A 12,471-nucleotide genomic window follows, 5' to 3' on the forward strand; every position below is an offset into this window, starting at 1 on the left:
TTAATGAATGATAATCCCTTTCTAATCCCTACTCTTTCACTCAGACTCCCATCTTTAAGCTTTGTCCTTATGAAGTTGTGTTTGCTGGGACTTGGCCACTGGCCAACACATGTTTACCCATCAAAAGGTTTTAGGAGGTAGGATTGGCTAAGAAAATCCCTAGTTTGGAGAGAAATCTGCTCTTGGGAGAAGGACCCCACGTCTGCACTCTCTTCAGGCTTAAATGGGTGCTGGGTAAGGGCACAAACATTCAAAGACAGCACGTGGAGTAGAGCATTCTCAGACTTCCTGGAAAAAGTGAGGTCCAGAATGAGGAACTAATTTCTTATCATTAAAATACCATAGATTCAAAGTTTTTAGAAAAGGCGAGAATTTTGGAGATAGTTTTGAACAACCCCTTCTGTTCATGGATGAGGAAACTGAGGCTCAGAGAACTGAAGTAACTGGTCGTTACCGAGGCCTGCTCTGATAGTCTTTGTTACATTTCTCTCTTCTCCCACCTGGTCTCATTAAAAGCCCACAGCTAAGTCAGAAATAGAGCTCCAGGGTCCTGCCTTCCATCTAGCAGCCGGCCATATGCTATCATGCATTGTATAGGACACGCCTCAGGATGTGAGGATGAGGAGGAGCATTCTCTCATTACCACTCCAGTGGTAACATACCGTCCCTTTCCCCGAACTTATTTCAGTACTGAAATCATTTGTAAGTATTTTAATTCTTTTTCATTTTTTAAAATTTCCTCTTTCTAGTCTCAATAAGTTGTCTTTCATCTAAAGGGGAAGGAGGGACTGAGTGTCCAGAGTACCCAGCCCGCTTAAGCCATGAACTTCTCCTTCCCCTCTGTTCCTATTCTGGGAATCACTGCTTTGTTTACACGTTTTGTTTTTTTTTTTAACATGGAAAAGTCTAGTCTTTTAAAGTTGACCCTTTTGCTGCAGGGCACACTTTTATGTTATGTACTGGAGATTCAAGTTGACCTCCCAGAAATGCTTATTAGCACAGGAGTCATAAATTGAAATGTTTTCAGAGAAGGAGCTTCCTCACTGAAAGCTCCCCAACAGCCCCCTTCTGAACACTGACACTGGTTGGTACCAGAGGCCCATTACCTTTTTGGAAATCAAGGCTACTTAGCAACCTGATTATCCTCCTCCAGTCTGATTGCACAAGAACTACGCCCTGTGTACAGAGCAGAGAGAGAGAGCTTCTTGCCTTGTAAGAAATTTGTCTTCATAACCAGCTCCCACTCCAAAGGAGTAGGGAATTGGATCTAAAGATAGTAGTCATGAAAGATATTCCAGAATCCAAATTCTGTTGTTTTTAACCACTTCACTCCTGAGCTTTACTAACCTGCCTCATTACTAGAAGAATAAAAAAATGTGGAAGGTGATGATTAAACTTTTTTTCTCCCTAGAATTTCATCTTCTGTGTTTGATCATCATTGTTCCTGTCATTCATACATATCAAGTATCTTCATCTAAGGGTCACCAAGAACCTTTGGTTGCCTGGAGGCAAGAATTATTATTCATATTTTACAGATGGGTAAGCAATTACAGAAAGAGAACATGCTTTGACTGACCTAAAAGGGTCTCTGAGAGAGCAGAGTATGAATATTCCCCCTGTCTTTTTTAGAGAGACCTGACTTCAGTGTAAATAAATTAGATTTTCTCTCTGTGGCTTAAGCAGGCACTTCTACAAGCTCAATCCTGTGACAATGAAAAATCCCCAATATTGAAAATATTTTCAAAACCCAGTTCACTTACTTGATTTTTTTAATTTGTATTGGAATCAACCAAATTCCAGTACAATGAACTCATACTGCCTTGGCAGACATAAATGTCACAGTCATCAAAAAGGAGCGACGGAGAGAATGCCCCAATTTTTATTGCTTCTGCTTAAAATGAGCATAGAAAAGATTCACTTATCTATTTCTTGACCAATTAGGTCATTGGGCAGGAAATCACCTTTCCTGAAAAGCCAGTAAGCAGATTCCTTCTACCTTAACTTTCCCATAAACAGCATTAATGATCATTTATGCCAGCCTCACATAGGAATGCTTAAAAGTCAAAAGACATTAGAGACCACTGAGTTTTCTAGTTGAAAATAAAGTTACAAATTTATAGTAACTGACAGCTTCCCCACTTCTCTTTCTCAAGCCATCCCACCACCTATAACCACCCTTCAATTGTTTTTCCATATTCAAAGCCCTATTAAGTGAAAATATTTTTCAATCCTGCCCAGATTTTTTTAAGCCTCCAATAAGAGAGGGTCAGTTTCAGGCCATCTGATTTGCATGAATCCAGTGGCTGGGCCAGTTGAGCGAGGTTAAATAACTTGCCAAGCCAGAGCATGCATCGTCTTTCTGGAAACCCCTTGCCCTGGGTTATCACTGTATATCAGAACAAAGGAAGCCGAGTGTAGAGCCTGAGTGACACACAGAGTTCAGATGAGTTGATAAGATGCTCACAACATACTTCCATCAGTGTCTTCCCAGAGATGGGCCTCTGGGCTCTTCAGGCCCTTCCCAGCCGCCCACCCCTCCCCACTCCCACCCCGGGCTGGCAGAGTAGCCAGCTATTTGACATAATGAGCCTGGAGAAGGCTAATTGGAGTAGTGGTTAAGACCCAGTCATATACATGCTACTATATATAAAATAGATAACCAACAAGGACCTGTATAGCATAGGGAACACTACTCAATATTTTGTAATAACCTATAAGGGAGAAGAATCTGAAAAAATACACACACACACACACACACACACACATAACTGAATCACTTGCTGTACATCTGAAACTAACACAACATTGTAAACCAACTATACTGCAAAAAAAAAGACTCAGCCTGGTTTCGAATCCTTGCTCTATCATTAACCAACCGTGTGACCTTGGGAGAATTACTTAATCTCTTATAGCCTTGGTCTGTCAATAGGGATGATGATATCACCTACCTCATAGGGTGGTTGTAAGGATCAGAAAAGATGTACCTAAGATATGAAGCTCAAATAAGATGTAAGCCCTCCTTATTTAAAGGGCTTACCTAGTGCCTAGCTTATAGCACTTTAAAAATATTGTTTTTCCTTATCATTTAACTTTCAAGGCCCTGCTGTTATTGCTCTGGTGGTGGCTTAATGTTTGTGAGCACTCCTGAAGATATATCTCCTCAAGCTTGCCCACTTAAGGTTTCCACTGAAAACTTCTCCCTGGTTATTTTCACTCATGGCCCTTGGTTAAGAACCCCAGCTTACCTGTCTGACAAGCAGCCAGGCATGTGGGTACTTTTTTTAATACGGTTTTCATTGGTTTGGGCACATGGAATTCTTTAAATAGCCACTATTGGTCAATTGTGGCTCTGACCCCTATAAACATCTTCTAGGCCTGGGAAGTGCACCTACAGTCGTATCACCACAAATTTTTTTGGAGTGCTTAACTAATTAGCAGCTCCTAATTATTCACACGTAGCTCTTTCTTGGCAAACTCAGGCTCACGTCATGCTATGACTTAGTGGGCATTGAAGCAACAAGTTTCTAGAGTTTGCTTGAAAAATGTAAATCTATTAATTTTGGCTTAAGCAAGGTAGAATGAAGAATGTAAATCTGCTGCTAAAACAAATAGATACCATGGTTCAAAGTTTAGTCTTATTGACTATTCAACCACTATTTATGAAGCATCCTCTGGGTCTCAGACTTCGTGATCAGGCATACTACCATAAGTCAGACATGGATTTGGCCCTCTTAAAATATACATTAGGGGTGGTCAGAAAAGCACGCAAGTCATATACCACAGGGTTAAAAAATGGCGGTAATGTGAGAGAGTGAGCGGAGTATTATGGGCGTTTGGAGGAGGAAGGCATTATTTCTGTGATGATCAGGGAGGTGGCGTGTCAGAAGTGGTACTGAAGACTGCACGGGCATAGAGGCATTCAGGTGTGGAGGCGGCACGAGGAAGGAGTGATTAAATCGGAGCAGAGTCTTTACGAAGTGGGATGGAGGGAAGAGGTGTGGAGAGGCAGGTCGGGCACAGCTGCAAGAATGCCAGTCTTAGGAATTTAGAACTCTTTAAAGGCACTTGGGAGCCGCCAAAAGTTTCTGAGCAGGCTGATCATAAGTGGCAGGGCAGCGCGCTTAGATGTGTGCTTGGGGAGATTAATCGGGCGGTAGAAGAGAGGATGCTTTCGTAGGGAGAAACTGACAGGAGCATGGAGAGCCGCGAGAAAGTGACAGCAGCCATCCCCCCAGGGGAAAGCTAATGTGGGTCTGATCTAGGTTGGGGTGGGATGAATGGATGTAAGTGAGACTTTACAGGGAAATCAATCCGTCTTCACAGTTTCTTGGAATTGAGAAGCACAGGAGAGGGAGACATTTTTAAATGGAACTGAGGTTTCAAGCCAGGTTCACTGGAAGGCCAAAGAAGGAGGAGTACGTTTATACAGGAAGGGATGAGCTCAATTTGAAGATACTGAGTTTATGGTGCCCAAATTCATTATGTCAGGCAGGAAGATCTTGTGGTTGAAAATGGGGGACAGGTGCTGAGGTTAAGTGGGAGGTTGAGACAAAGGCTTAGAAATCATCCACCTGTGGGTGTCGTCCTTGTCAACAGTGAGGACATGCCATATGGAGCAGACATTGCAAGCTTGGTGAGAATGACTCATATGTGGCTCATCAGCATGTTTATTTATGTGTTTTTAAAATTTTTTAAAATAAGCCAACATTTTCCAATCAGAAGATTGTACTTAAAGTGTTGATTTTAAAAATTATAAGATCAAAAGGTGTGACTAACCGTGAACTCATATTGCCATGTGACAACAGCAGCTGGAGCTGAACAGGGGCTGTCCCCTTGAGATCATGTCTAATTCACCACAGTCTCCACTACTCCCCGTCATCTCCTAACACTTAATATTTAGACAAAAAGTAGATTAATGATTGCCTAGGGCTCCAGGGCAGGAAAGAGGGGCTGGAGGCTTATGGCTAAGGGATATGGAGTTTCTTGGGGGGTGATGAAATGTTCCAGAGTTGATTGTAGTGATGGTTGATCGACTCTGAATATAGTAAAAACCATTGAACTGTACACTTTAAATGGCTGGATTGTACAACATGTGAATTATCTCGACAAAGCTTTTGGCAAAAATGCAAGAAAAAGGAACATCAGTGGCCACTGCCCTTGCAGTGTTGGTTTTCTTAAAGCAGAAAATAATTTTCTGTTATGTATCTCTATCAAAAAGGGGGAAATGAAAGACAGACTTAGAGGGTCATGTATTTCAAGAAAAATGGAAGAGAGTACATCTGTTTGTGGTAGTGAAGACTTTCTACGTGTTAAAATGCAGACACCTGGCCTCTTTATTGATGTACATTACCTTCCCAGCCACTGAAGGCAGGTGGGTGTTAGGGAAAAAACTGGCCATGGCCAGCTCCCTGAGGTCCACCCACGACTAAGGGGAGAGGGAGAAGAAAAGCGGAGAAGGAAAAGGAATACTCAACGTGGTTGATACAAGGAGAAGCAGAAGAAGCCAGTACATTGGATGCCAGAAGAGGGGGAAGCTTTATCAGGTCAAGGAGGGTGGGGACAGAGAAGTCAGGAGGTTAAGGGACCATCCATTGAGAGAAATGGGGCCAGAGAGAGACGCAGATGAAGATGATGACAAAGCATTCAGAACACCTAGTTCAGAAGTTAGTATTTTATCCTCAGGCACAAGGACTGTGGAAGGATTTTAGGGGAGTGGTGTGATCAGATCAGCACAGTCTAGATTATATGTTTTCAAATTAATTCGTGTGTTTTGAATTGTGTGCACGATGAGCCAAGGTCACCCTAAACTGTATTCTTTCCTTCGCTCAATTCTCCCTCCCTCTGAAATCCCCAGGTTCGTTGAGGCCCTGGATGTTGATGCCATCCAGTTCGTTCCCATACCTGCTTGAACCAGAGAAAACATAGGGGTGTTTTTTGCTATCCCATGGGTTCTCACCATCGGCACTATTTTGTCTGGGGCGGAATAATTCTTTGTGGTGTGGACTGGCCTGTGCCTCATAGGATGTTTGGCAGCATCCCCGGCCTCTACCCTCTAGACGCCACAGCACTCCCACCTAGACGTGACCCACGGAATCACCTCCAGCCTAGAACCACTGAATTCCATTCATCTGTTGCTCTATTTGATCCCAGGAGCTTAAGACCATGCAGAGCTGGGAGGCCACCCTGAAAGATGCTGACCCAGAAAAGAGGAATTCCTGTTCCACACAGAGGGGTGAATATCAGATGATGCCCTGAGCAGGCAACAGATGAGAAACTCAAGCCCTCATTTTGCTTTAGCTGATTCAGTGGACTTCAGCCTTTTGGTACTTGGTCTCCTCGTTGGAAAGAGATGGCATCTTGAGGATACAAGGCAAACTACAAATCCCACTATGCCCCCTTAGGCTAAGACTCATCTCATGGCCCAGGGCCAAAGTGAGCACAGGAGTTTGGAGGAGACCTCAGGATGTGCTACATATGATAGTGGGGGCTGGCTTCTAAGTGCTGGGACTTGCGAGCCCGCCTCTAATGCAGAAGAAACAGGAGGAGTGCAGGAATGGGTTCCTCCTGGTGATGTCAGGAGAGATCAGTGAAGCTCTGGAGATGTCAGAGAGTAGCTGAAGTACAACTTGGTGTAGACTAGAAACTCGGATAAATTTTACTTCAGATCCTCCCCCTTATAGGAAAGTCTTAGAAAGTAAAAGAATGTTTCTCTTGGGATAAGAATGTCTAATACAGATTAGATATGAAATGGTGAGATCTTCCAGATTCCTCTTCTGGGTGCGTGTACGTTCCGCGGTTGGAATGGCATGGGAATTTTATATACATATGCCACCGCTTCCATATGGATAAAGAAAATTGAATTAAGACTCTTATCAAGCTGAAAAAGTCTTAACAACTCTATTAAACTAAGACTATTTCATAACTGGCTCTTATTCTGTGTAGTAGGGTCATGCTTTTCTGCCATTATTAAACTGAGACTATTTCATAACTGGCTCTTATTCTGTGTAGTAGGGTCATGCTTTTCTGCCATGGATGTTGGGTGGCTTGATTTAGTATTAGCAATGGCTCCAAGCTTCCTTGCAGTGCAACCTCTTATTGATATATAACTCTGTTATCTCTGAGCCCAGTGGTGGTTACTTTCATTGAGGCTGAAGGAAACCCATGCTGGCTTTTCTTTTTAGTCTCTTCCTTCTCTCCTTCATCAACTTTTGTGGTAAAGACCTGGGCTCCTGAGTACTCTCTGAGCAATGAGCAGTGACTGGACTTTGGTTTATGTGAAACACCATGACAAGATAAGGTGTCCATAATCATGGTTTTGCCCTGTTTCGTTTCAGGCATTTCTGGATCCAGCTGTGTGACAGCTGCACTAGGAAACACCTGGAGTCACAGTGTGAACACCCGGCTGATTCTCCAGTACCTTGGTTCAGAGAGAAGACAGGTGAGTGCTTTGACAATGTTCTCTGACTGTCAAGGTCAGGGAACAAGATATACCAGCAATCTGAGTGTTCATCTTCTGAAAGCATTGGCCACGCTGTCTGTCCTGGGCCAACACTGTCAGAGGGTGGGTAAGGAAACCAGCCTCCCTGCCTACCTCAATAGCAGTTCTAATAAAGTGGGGAGACAAGTCACCCACAGGGAAAAAAATACAAAAACAGAGAGTTAGCTTGCCCCCGATGTTTGCCAATAGCTTGTAAGTGACCAAGGTCCACACCCCTAGGGATCTCAAACTCTCTACCTCTAAAGGGTGAATGAATGATCATTTCTCTTAGCTGATATTTGTTGAGGGCTAGATAATTTGTGTACAAATTAAATAATGATGCTGCCTTCTCTTGAGGTTAGTATGTTTTGAAATAATTAGGCCACACAGACCCTGCTAAGTGGATAAACTCTTCCCAGATCCTGGGTACTTTTGCATTAACTTATAAACCAGTAGTTTAAAGTACTGAATGATGCCAGAGCTTATCAAAAGGATAATGACTCTCAGAGCTGTCTCTTTATGTTGTCTATCCTAGACTCAAGTGAGAATTCCCCCCTTCCATCTGGAAAGGTTGTGTTCTACATCTTTCTTGATCTCCCCTCCCACTCCAAAGAAAGGAACACCACAGTCTGACCCCTTTGGTCAAATGTTTCGTAATTAGGAAGTTTATTTTTCCTGATGCCTAACCTCAACATTATCCTGCTGTGTGGACCAGGTTCCATCACGACCCCTCCTGCAAGTGGGAGGAAGAAGAAGACAGGGTGATTATTCTGAGTTATTAGATGGGGCAGAATTCAGAAGCCAGACTTGCCCACCTTGCTAAATATTTAACAAATCCAAGTTATTAATTAAAGAGGCATGAAATATCATGCTGGTGGTCCTTTCTGGGTAAGGTGGTAGGAAGGCAGTTGTTAACATTTACCTGCATTAGGTAAACTAGCTCTTTTTCAAGGAATCAGGAATCATCAAAAACTTTGCTTTTGCAGACATAACATTCTGAGTGCCCTTGGTTACAGACCAGAGGATTCTTCTTAGTTTGCTTGGGACTGTGTAAATAACATTCCAGCTTGATGATTGAGTCAGCCATGTTCTGAGAAGATAGAGCTGCTTGTTTTCACTTAGGGGAACATTCTTGAGTTTTCAGGCCCTGGCGTGCTCATTACCTCAGTGATACATTTTCCCTGATGATTTAAGTGTCCTGGGTTCTAAATCCATCACTTCTCTTTCAGTGGAACACATTCAAAAATGTTCCTGTAAAAAAAAAAATAAAAAAAAAATTGTTCCTGTAGAACCTAATGACCTTTGGTTTGTACCTTAGGTTATAAATCATGTTAAATAAATACTTGTTTGCAGCTATCAGGGGTATCATTAAGGACTGTCAAGCACTACTACCTAAACTCTAATTTGAGGAAGCAAAATTCCTTGTGAATTCATTCATTTTCACGGATCCTTAACCCTACGCCTTGAAAACTTGTAGTTTATCTCTGTTTTTGATTTTAGATGGTACACACTGATTTGATGATTCAGTTTATTATCTATGGTACCATGGATTCCAGGTTCCCAGATCCTAGTTTTACTAATTCTAGTTAGCATTTATTAGTAAATAAAGAAGTTAGCATTTATTCGTAAATAAAAAGAGCCACATTTTTCTTTTCCTTTTGCTTTAGTAAATTAACCAGTCATTTCCATTTTGTCAGTGTCAACAAGAAGTAGCTGGTAGGACACATGCTATTATTTTGGGTACCTTTGGTGACTGGAGGATTTTGGTGGCTCTTGGTTCTTGGCTCATAAGGTCAAATGCAGACCACTAGACACAAGAAGAACAGGGAGCAAAGCATGGCTAGATCAGTGACAGTCTATCAACTCATATCCTATTGGATGGGTCAGCAGCGTTAATCTACAAAGGACAACTTGTTACTATCATTACTAATCAATCAAGAGCAGAGTTAAATGTCTTTGAATCATGATTTCAACCAATAATTAGAAATTAAAGTAAAATATGGCCAGTGTTAAAATGGCCACCCCAGGCAAAAGAACATACATTGAATTAATGTATAGAAATGTACATGCCTTTTGGGACCAGTTGTTAAATTTGTGGCTCAGCAACTAGGATAAACGTTGATATATAACAGCGGTCCCCAACCTTTTTGGCACCAGGGACCAGTTTCTTGGAACACAATCTTTCCACGGACTGGGGGTGAGGTGGAGGATGCGTCGGGTAGTGATGCGGGCGATGGGGGGCGATGGGGAGCGGCAGGTGAAGCTTTGCTCGCTCGCCCGCCACTCTCCTCCTGCTGTGCGGCCCGGTTCCTAACAGGCTGCGGACGAGTACCAGTCCGTGGCCCAGGGGTTTGGGACCCCTGATATAGAAAACACATCCCTATCTGATGACCTTATCTCGACTTAGCAGAGGGTGTACCTAATGATTCAGTGAGCCCTTCCTGTGGTCTTACTTCATGACCAAGTAGAGAAGCCATGTGAAGATAAATCTTTTCTGGGATATGTACACAGAACAAGACTTTAAAGCTACCCTTTAAGGTAATTGCACCAAATATTTCCCTTTAACACAATTTAGTAGGAGAGTTTGCCTAGATCATTCTAGGGTAGGCAGACCCATGGAACACCGGCCACTTGGGGAAGATACCAGGGTAGCTTTTTATTTTCATGCACAGGCGGAGGCCACTACACCAAAAGATCAAGGTTATGCAATAAGGATTATGTTTTATCCCCTTTCTACGACACTGAGCTCTACAACAGGGTTTTTGCATGTGAGGCTTAGTCTGAGGCCACAGGGCTGGAAGGGGGTCAGGTCAAGCTGAGCAGATCTTCGAGCCGATTAACCCAAGAGCTGAATTGTATAGTCCAAGGTAAGGAGTCCTCCCTGGGTGATTATTTTCTTTACACCCTGGAAACTTCGTAAAATTATATAACCAAGAAAGAAATCTCCTTATCAGGGCACTAGCCAAGTTAATTCTCTTGTTTATTCTGCTTCGGGGTTGCAAAAAAACCCTCTTAAGAAGCTGGGAAACATTTTCTTTTGGACTAATTTAGCTTTTTATCCATTTGACTTTTATTTACTCTTTCCCTCCTCTGCTTCAATCCTGCCCCACCCTTTTTGCAGCATTTTTATTCTTACCAAAGACATATCCTTAGAGTAGAACTGAAATGGCCTCTACTAGGGATTCTGGGTTGTTTGGTTTTGTTTTGTTTTCAGTTTTTTGGTTTTGTTTTTGTTTTTAATGATCAAAAGTATGTTTTGGTCCACCACGTGCATGGCGTGGGGATGCAAAGGAGTAGAAGGCACAGTTCCTACCTTCAAGGTTCTTCTGGTCCGGTGCGGGAGATGAACCAAAATGCAGTGTGTGAGTTAAAGAGCAAACTCACACTGAGATACCGTCACAGGCAGTGTTTGATTTGTGATCTAATAAGTGTTTAAAACAGTAACTGCATTGAAGCCAGAGGAAGGTAAACTCATCAGAGGCACATTCATCTTTTCAGGAGAAGGTGGGACTTGAGTATCACTTATTTATTTACTTATTTAAAATAAATTTATTTGTGGCTGCGTTGAGTCTTCGTTGCTGTGCACAGGTTTTCTCTAGTTGCGACGAGCGGCGGCTACTCTTTGTTGCACTGTGAGGGCCTCTCATTGCGGTGGCTTCTCTTGTTGCGGAGCACGGGCTCTAGGCGCACGGGCTTCAGTAGTTGTGGCGTGCGGGCTCAGTAGTTGTGGCTCGTGGGCTCTAGAGCACAGGCTCAGTAGTTGCGGCGCACGGGCTTAGCTGCTCTGCGGCATGTGGGATCTTCCTGGACCAGGGCTCGAACCCGTGTCCCCTGCATTGGCAGGCGGGTTCTTAACCACTGAGCCACCAGGGAAGCCCCGAGTATCACTTTAAATCATAGTTTCTCAAGCCTGGCTGCACTTCCCACTCACCACAGGGGCACTTACAAAATACCAACGCCAGGGCCGCACCCCAACCAAGTAAATCCAAATCTCTGCTGGTGGGGCCAGGCGTCAGTGTTCATTTTGTTTATAAAGCTCCCCCCAGTGATTCTACTGTGCAGCCAAGGTTGAAAACCTCTTGCCTTAAATAGATCACACTAGGTGAGTGAGAAAGGACAGGGAAGATGTGGGGGTGAGGATGAACGGCAGAAGAAGAGCAACAGAAGGGCAAGTCACATGTTCAGAAGACACAGGCTGGGGTTTGCCTCCTAACAAGAGCAGAGGGTTTGTGTATGCATTCATTTGACGAACGTTTATTTAATCAGCTCTTCTCTGCCATTTACTATGTAAGATGCTAGAGATTCAAAGTATAAGTTGATGTCCTGTAGTTGTTCACTGTGTACCTGGGGAAACAGATAAACATGTGAAGAGTACATGCTATACCAGCGTCAAGCATCCAGTGAGCGTAGAGGAGGGGATGGGTGCTACAGCAAGGGAAGGTTCTGTGGGGATGAATGAGGCAGCAGCACGCAGAGTGGATTGGCTGAGGACTCCCTTGGGCAGCTCTCACAGTAACCAGGTGCCTTGTAACCAGGGACTGGAAAAGTTAGAATGAGGGTGGCTATACTTGAAAGAATGATGAAAAAAACTTGATGAAATATTCATACTATTTCTCATCAGATCCTCATGAAGTCTGTTTGTACAAACCACATATGGGATTATATAAATTTTTAAGTGCCCTGGAAGGAGTAAAGAAGTAAATTAATCCCAACTAAGCTTCACACCCCCTTGATGAAATAAATATTATGACTCTCTTATTTCAACAAATTGGAAAGAGGTGACTTTTTCGTATAGGAGGTTTATTTAAATGGACTTTATAATAATATTTTCATCTTCTACTTAGAAGGTACCTTGAAATTACAGAACACTGGAGGGAAGAGCCTAAAGTACCCAATAAATTGTTGACAAGACCAACGCTGTTACTCAAACTCTTGATTCTTACTTGAATTCTCAGGCTTTTCTCGAAGTCCCAGGTTTTTTTTGTTTTCTTTTT

At 43.0% G+C, this 12,471-nt stretch overlaps 1 protein-coding gene across 3 annotated transcripts in view; it reads left to right on the top strand.

The window, feature by feature from the left end:
- Window positions 1–12,471, top strand: part of RAD51B (RAD51 paralog B) — a 690,361-nt gene that overhangs the window by 551,633 nt on the left and 126,257 nt on the right. For all 3 annotated transcript variants that reach the window (XM_049706908.1, XM_049706909.1, XM_033431838.2), the window contains exon 9: window positions 7,335–7,438. In XM_049706908.1, the coding sequence (XP_049562865.1) occupies window positions 7,335–7,438 (104 nt within the window). The remainder of the gene's footprint in view (window positions 1–7,334; window positions 7,439–12,471) is intronic.

Source organism: Orcinus orca, chromosome 2 (genome assembly GCF_937001465.1).
Source record: "Orcinus orca chromosome 2, mOrcOrc1.1, whole genome shotgun sequence".
NCBI classification, from domain to species: Eukaryota; Metazoa; Chordata; class Mammalia; order Artiodactyla; family Delphinidae; genus Orcinus; species Orcinus orca.